This window comes from Passer montanus, unplaced genomic scaffold (assembly GCF_014805655.1).
Source record: "Passer montanus isolate IOZ18808 unplaced genomic scaffold, ASM1480565v1 scaffold18, whole genome shotgun sequence".
NCBI lineage: Eukaryota > Metazoa > Chordata > Aves > Passeriformes > Passeridae > Passer > Passer montanus.
The window spans coordinates 16,789,038-16,796,385 of NW_024365381.1; the positions used below are offsets into that span (position 1 = coordinate 16,789,038).

General features: G+C 52.0%; 1 protein-coding gene across 1 annotated transcript; it reads left to right on the forward strand.

Annotated features, from left to right (window-relative positions):
* Positions 1 to 1,450: 1,450 nt before the first annotated feature.
* Positions 1,451 to 7,271, forward strand: EIF2B2 (eukaryotic translation initiation factor 2B subunit beta). The gene is made up of 8 exons (XM_039705420.1): positions 1,451 to 1,638; positions 2,177 to 2,297; positions 2,819 to 2,967; positions 3,671 to 3,834; positions 4,107 to 4,202; positions 5,066 to 5,203; positions 5,856 to 5,922; positions 6,789 to 7,271. Exons 1-8 carry the CDS (start codon positions 1,476 to 1,478, stop codon positions 6,944 to 6,946), a joined length of 1,056 nt encoding a protein of 351 aa, XP_039561354.1. The 5' UTR covers positions 1,451 to 1,475; the 3' UTR covers positions 6,947 to 7,271.
* Positions 7,272 to 7,348: the final 77 nt, after the last annotated feature.

The window sequence follows — 7,348 nt, forward strand, 5'->3', positions numbered from 1 at the left end:
GCCCAGTTTCCCTTCCTCTGCTCCGTCCTGCCTAATCTCCAAGAGCTGCTCTGTTTACTAGCAAGATAAGTAAACAAACAAAGGAAAGCTCCAACGCAGTGATTTTTATTTTTCTGGCCAATGCACAGGTCCCAGTCCCTGGGTGCATGTGTGGGAGCAGTTTCTGCAGGCCAAGGCAGCTGGCACACAGCACTGCAGGACCAGCAGCAGGCACAGCCTCGCCAGCCCTGCCTGTAAGCGCGGTGCAGAGGGGCAAAGGGGCAATGGGGCTTCCCTGCACAGAGGCAGAGCTGGGCAGACCTTGCTCCAGGGAACTCTGATTTACGGCCTGTGGAATGGGGAACCAGGACGTGTCCAGCTGGGACAGTGGGGCCCAGCACAGTGGAGCCAATAGCTGGGCAAACCCTGTCACCCTCTACTGACTTTCTCCAGGGGCAAAGGATGGGACAAGCTCGTAATGGAGTGAAATTCTGACTTCTGTCCAGGGCTGCAGCAGCCGCCAAGCACATCCAGTCAAACTCAGATGCGTGGCTTTTTGCCAGGCACTGGAGGAATACAGTGGGCTTCCTTCCCCAGGGTGCTGGGCTTTCTGCCTTCCAGGCACAGCACACAGGGGCACTTGAGGAAGCAGGAGGAAAGGAGAGGCATGGAAGGACTCAGTCCCCTGCAGGCTTTGGGTGACAAATCACCTGCATCAAGTCCTCAGAGCCAGCACACCAGCTGTTGGTGTTTTGCTGGGGACCCAACAGTCCCTGGACAGGAGCTGGCTGTAGGGCGAGCCCTAAGCTAACCAGACAAACACAAAGAAGATGTCGTGGACATCCAAGGCCCTACAGGCCTCGGCATGAAGCAATCACGGAAAGCTTCCAGCATAAAACTGTTTGCTTTTATTTCCTAATCTCAAACAACAGGACACAGACCAGAGTGATAGAGTAAAGCAATAAGGCAATGAGAATTATTCCATGGCTCCTGCCTGTTCCCTGGACACATTGCTCCAGGAACTAGACACAAAGGAGCTACATTCCTGCCTTATCCAGGGCCGGTTCTGGCTCTGCCAGCAAGAACAACCGGGCTGCCAGGGGCTGCGCCTTTCCCGGCCCGTTTGATTTGGCTCTGCAGAGGCTGGCGCGGCCCGCTCCAAAGCAAACCCGCTCCGGAGCGAGCCCCCTCCGGAGCGATCCCGCTCCAAGGCGAGCCCGATCCACGGCGATCCCGCTCCAGGACACGCCCGCTCCGGAGCGATCCCGCTCCATAGCGATCCCGCTCCAAGGCGAGCCCGCTCCAGGACACGCCCGCTCCAGGACACGCCCGCTCCGGAGCGATCCCGCTCCACGGCGGCCGCGCTCCGAGGACCTGCGGCACCGCCCCCCGCCGGACGCGCCTCTCATTGGCTGGACCGCCGCCGGGGGGCGGGCACAGCTCGGCAGCCTCCGCCAATGGGACGGCGGGGGGGCGGAAGCGGAAGTGCCGCCGCCATGCCGGGCGCCGCGGAGCGCGGCTCGGAGCTCTCCGAGCAGATCGAGGCCTTCGCGGCGCGGCTGCGGCGCGGCGGGGAGCGGCCGCGCTCCGAGGACACGGCGCGGCAGACGCTTTCGCTGCTGCGGAAGATCGTCGGGCACGGGCGATGGAGCCGGGCCGGTGAGGGCCGGGCGGCGGCGGGCGGACGCACGCAGCGCGTTCCCCGGGCGGGCGGGCGAGCCGCGGGAGGGCGGCTGCGCCCCGGTCGGGTGCGGGGGGATCCGCAGAGCCGGGCCGGCCCGAGGCGGGAGCCAGCAGCGGCTCGCAGTGCGTGTCCGGCCGCGGCCGGCCCTTCCCTGCCTGCCGCGCTCGCGGCCGCGTCAGCGGAGCAGCCGCCCTGCTGCAGCCGTGCCCTCCCCTCAGCCAGCCCGGGCACGGAGCTCTCCAGCAGCACGCGGTCTCCTCTTTCAGAGGAAAGACCAAGTGCTCTGCTCATGGTCTTCCCTTAGGCCTGTGTTGTGTCCAAGCGTTTCCGACTGCAGAAGCCAGCAGCGGAACCGGCTGCTTTGTGAGGGCTCTCTGCTCGTCCCTTCCCGGTGTTTCTTGGTGCTGTGGTCCTTGTGCTGGAGCAGCTGCTGGCCCTGGGATGCTGAGGGAGGTGCCCTGGTTCGAGGCTCACTTGGGCTGCAGTGATAACCAAGGCCCTCGCCTCTTTTAGGGGAGCTCATGGATCTGATCCGGACAGAGGGCCAGAGGATGACAGCAGCCCAGCCGTCAGAGACAACGGTGGGCAACATGGTGCGGCGGGTACTGAAGGTCATTCGTGAGGAATATGGCCGGTAAAGTGCCCCTCTTGCTCCCTGTATCTCTGAAAACCCAGAACTGCCCTTTTAAGCTGCTTCTGTAAAACCCCTTTAGTTTCCATCACCCCCTTTTCCCACCTGCCCTGGAGAGGATTCAGGAGTCTAATGCTGAAGGAAACGCTGTTGTTTCCACTGTGGGTGATGACGTTCCTCTTTAGGAACCGCTCGGTGTATGTGTTGTGAGTGCCTGAGAACAGTCTGTGCCCTGCCTTGGGTTGTTCTGTGTCTGTGCCTGGGGGGTCCATCCCACTGGAGCAGTAGCCTCGAGCCTGCTCCTTGTCTATGGACAGCAGTGTTTGCACACGTCTTAAGAAGGCACTTTCTGGCAGAGATTTGGCTGTTTTTCTGCCAAGACAGCTATGGAAACTCTAGTGTGGCCTGGTGTGCCTCCTGTGGGTGGCTTTCCTTCCTGTCTCTTCACATCCAGGTGTGCCAGCTCAGCCTGGCCGTGGCCCCGTGCTCTTTCCTGAGGCTGAAGAGGCCACTTCTCTCCACAGGCTTCACGGGCGCAGTGAGGAAAGTGACCAGCAAGAATCCCTGCACAAACTCCTGACTTCTGGAGGACTGAGCGAAGATTTCAGAACCCCTTACCCCTCCCTCAGAGCTAATGTTATTGAAGCTATTAATGAGATGCTAATTGAGCTAGGTACGGATGGGTCTGAATTGCTCCTGAGTGAAGATTCTTATGGGATGGGTCTGATCCTTCCCCCTTCTCTAGGTGAAATAAAACAGTAAGGATCTGGGAGGCTTAATCTGAAGGAACCAAGGGATTGAAGCCCTGCTGCTCCCAGGACTTAGTTTTTTAAGTCCTGTTTGGATGGATAGATTGTGGAAGGAGCAATATGTGGGGCTGTAGGCCTGTGCTCTTGGTCTTCTGGGAAGTCTTGAGTCCTGTGAAGAAGAGTGTAAAATCCCTATGCACAGATAACCTGACCCTTGTCACAAAGAACTGTGATAGTTTTCTTTTTCTGTGATTCTTGTGACAAATCAGGCACTGACCCACCTTCTGAGGCCCAAGTTGCCCCACTATTGAACTGCAAAAGTGTTGAAGCTTTGTGGGTCTTGTGGTTGTCTGCAGCAGTGCTGACACAATCCACTCCCCTCACAATGGAGTTCTCAGTAGAGCTATTTTTATATATAACGAGGGTATAGCTAGGGAGCATGGGGCATTCAAGGGGCAGCTTCTTGGTTCCACTCCACTGGCAAAAAGACTGGGGAGAAAAGCTGCTCCTTCACTACCAGTGCCAATAACACTGCTTTAATGGAAAATAATCTTGGAGGACAGTCCTAGCAGCACAAGTGTTGCTCTTGCTGGCTGCTTTTACCCCCCCGTCTCCCTTGTGTTGCAGAGGGCACCACTGATAACATTGCCATGCAGGCTCTGGAGCACATCCACTCCAACGAGGTGATCATGACCATCGGCTACTCGCGCACCGTCGAGGCCTTCCTGAAGGAAGCCGCTCGCAAGCGCAAGTTCCAGGTCATCGTGGCAGAGTGTGCGCCCTTCTGCCAGGTGAGGCCTGGGCTGGCTGCACCCCATTGTCCCACACATTCCTACTGAAAGCTTGTGTCTGCAATCAAGATGAACATTACGGAAATTCCCCTGCAGTTGAGAGATTGGAGACAGCTCGTTGTCCTACCCCAGCATCCTTGAGTTGAGGGCTATGTTCAGGTTTCATCACTTGGTATTTTTGCAGTTCAGACAAGAATTGAGTGCTGATACCTTTACAATTACACTGCAGGGGCTATGCCACAGGGAACCAACTGGATTCTCCCTCTTTTTAGGGTCATGAAATGGCTGTCCGACTGTCTAAAGAGGGTATCGAAACTACTGTCATGAGTGATGCAGCTATTTTTGCTGTCATGTCTCGAGTCAACAAGGTAAGGAGGGCTCCACTGGAGAAGGGATTTCATGGCAGACTGGGTGCTTGGGCCTCTCAAATCAGCTGCAAGTCCCAGCAGTGATGGATGTGTCTCTTCACTGAAGACTCAAAATTGTAATAGTCCCTGTTCACTGTGGGGGTGGAGATTCAGTGTGGAGCTCCAAGTCAGTATGATGACTGACTGAATAGTGACAGGTTTTTCTGGCTTAGTGGCTACACTTACAAGAGAGCCTCAGAGCATTAACCTCAGTTTTCAAAGGAGATGGAACAAAAAGCAGCATTTCCAAAAGGAAGAAACACCCCTTTGCCTGAAACAGAAGATGACTGATGAAGGGAATCATTATGGTTTGTCTTCTTAAACTGACATGTTCTGTACTTTTAGAGATGAAAACTTGGCACCCCAAAATGGGGGGGGAAAAATACTTGTAGCATACTAAAATGCAGCCACATCAGTTATTATCTATATATTTTGAGCTGCTTTATATTACTCCCTCAACCATAATGCAAGGGAATTTTTGCAGTGAGTAGTCAAGTTACTTGTACAAAGCTTGCTTTGTAGGTTTGTAGAAAAGGGACCACAGCCCAGATTCTGCTTGGTGTTCCCTGCAGTAGAACATGCATTTGTCTTCTGAAGTTCTCTGTGCTGGAGCCATGCTCTTGTTAGTGAGGAACGTCTCAGTGCAGAGCCAGTGCCAGATGAAACAGATCAGGCATTCAGCTGCCCTATAACTCCAGCCACTGGCTGGCTGGCTGCACTGACACAGTCCTCCTCCAGCTCATCTGTCAGGGTGTGAGCCAGGAAGTGTTCCTTCCCCAGTTTGCTGTGGAACATGCTATCCAATTCTGATTTGCTCTTTTAAGGTCATCATTGGTACAAAGACAATCCTGGCCAATGGCGCCCTGATTGCTGTGAGTGGGACTCACACTCTGGCACTGGCAGCTAAACACCACTCCACTCCACTCATCGTGTGTGCCCCCATGTTCAAGCTTTCACCACAGGTAAGTACAGCAGCTCCTCAGGACTGCACCTGCCACGGCTTTTACTTGTAGGAGCTTAGGGTGGAGAGCAGCATCTGTCCCAAGGCAAGATCAGTAAATGAGCCATCTCCCCCATCTAGCGCTGTTACTTCAGACAGGAGATCCTCACCCCAATCTGGCACACCTCAGGATCTCCTTGAAGCTCCTCTGCCATGTGCAGAGCAGTACGTGGGATATCAGGATGTAGGCACTGCCTTGACTGATGAGACTGGCACTGCCACACCTATTTTTCCTAAACCATGACAGACTTCCATTTATACCATTAGTGTTGAAAGGCAGAGAATGTAAAGTGAGACTCTTTCTTACACTCAGTACTTTTTCAATATTGTCAGCATGAAGTTGCAGACTGAGGAAGTCACTCCTCCCGTTCACTAGGCTTTGGTAAGGCCAGCCATGTCATGGAAGGCTCTAAAAGCTTTGAGGAAAAACCTTTCACCTGTAAATGTTAGAGAGGTTGTAGGCACAAGCACTATGTGATTATTGTAAACATAATTAATATCACCTGGCAAGTCACCTTCTTCTGCATTAGTTCCTTCCAGTGCCAGGATCTGTTTTCACAAGGATAATCAGGCAGGGCTTTTTTCCTGATGTTTCTGTCCTCTTTCTCATTTAGTTTCCTAATGAAGAAGATTCATTCCACAAGTTTGTGTCACCACAGGAAGTGCTGCCATTCACAGAAGGTACTGGTTATTCTTTATACATCTGGTCAAGCTGGTTCAGACTATTTTTTTTTAAACATCAGACTATGTTATAACCCAAGACAGAAAATCCTTTTTTACTGTCTTTGACAGAAAAGAGTGCTGTGAACGATCCAGTTTTATAACTGCATATAATGTAAAGTAGAGAAAAAGGATTTCTCTTGAACACTGTCTTTGCAGTTTTGCTTCTGCTCTGAAACAGTGTTTAATTATAGGATGGTAATAATGATACCAGGTAGGCAGCAGTTTCCTGTGGGACAGGGCAGATGCCCAACACCAAGGGCAGCTTCTGTTCTTTCCTGTAACTTCTTGAAACTTTGTTACATGATACAGCCATTGAAACAACAGTGTCTCTGCCATGGGCTTCCCACACAAGCACCATCTTTAGAAAGCCATCCGTGCCCAAGCCCATTTTCAGTTAGCAAAGTCTCTTTCAAAGCCCCATTTCTGTGTGACAAAGGGTTTTGAAATGAAGATAGCAGGCTTGGCAGCACATTTTAGTTTTGACCTTCTGAGCATTTCTTTAAATAATAACTTTGGCAGTATCAGGACTCTTGTATTTTATATTGGTAGGGTTTTTTGGCAATGAGTCAGTCTGTATCAGAAGGGATCTGGGGTTTCTACCAGCAAAAATGACCAGAAACAGAGTTTTGCCATTCACTGAAGATTCCTGTGTACCTGTAATTCGATGACATCAGTGAAGAAGCTGGGAAGTATTCAGGATGTTCAAATACTGACTCCAGGGTGGCATGTGTGTAGCCACTTTGTTTAGGGACTCCAGAAGGTGTGCAAAAGACTAACTGTACTTTGAGTTGCTTTGACTGATATTGCTGCTGTTCACTTCACAGGGGAGATCCTGGCAAAAATCAATGTTCACTGCCCAGTGTTTGACTACGTCCCTCCGGAGCTCATCACTCTCTTCATTTCTAACATTGGGGGTAACGCGCCTTCCTACATCTACCGCCTCATGAGCGAGCTCTACCATCCGGATGACTATGAACTCTGACACTGTCAAGCACATCACTATCCAGGCTCTTTTCTCTTTCTCAAGATACAACTAATTAAAGTATATGTTGCAAAGGCAAGTTGCTGTGGGGAGCCAGTGGGGAATTTGCTCAGCAATGTCTTTCCTACCCAAAGCAAGAGAAGGCAGAGCTCTTGTACAGGTTTATATCACATGCTGTGTAAGAAACCATGTGGAGCTGCTAACCCACTTTGATTTTGAAATAGCAAGGCATGTGTGTAACTCTGGGGCAGCTAAGCTGTTACTTCAAAATGCGCTGCAATAAAGGCTGTTTACAGTGATCTCACTGTTAAGCACATTTTCCATATGCAGTTGTTTTGTTTATTTAACTAGCAGGAGTTTTACCAGAGTAGTCAGTTGCCTGCACTCACTACAGGATGCAGC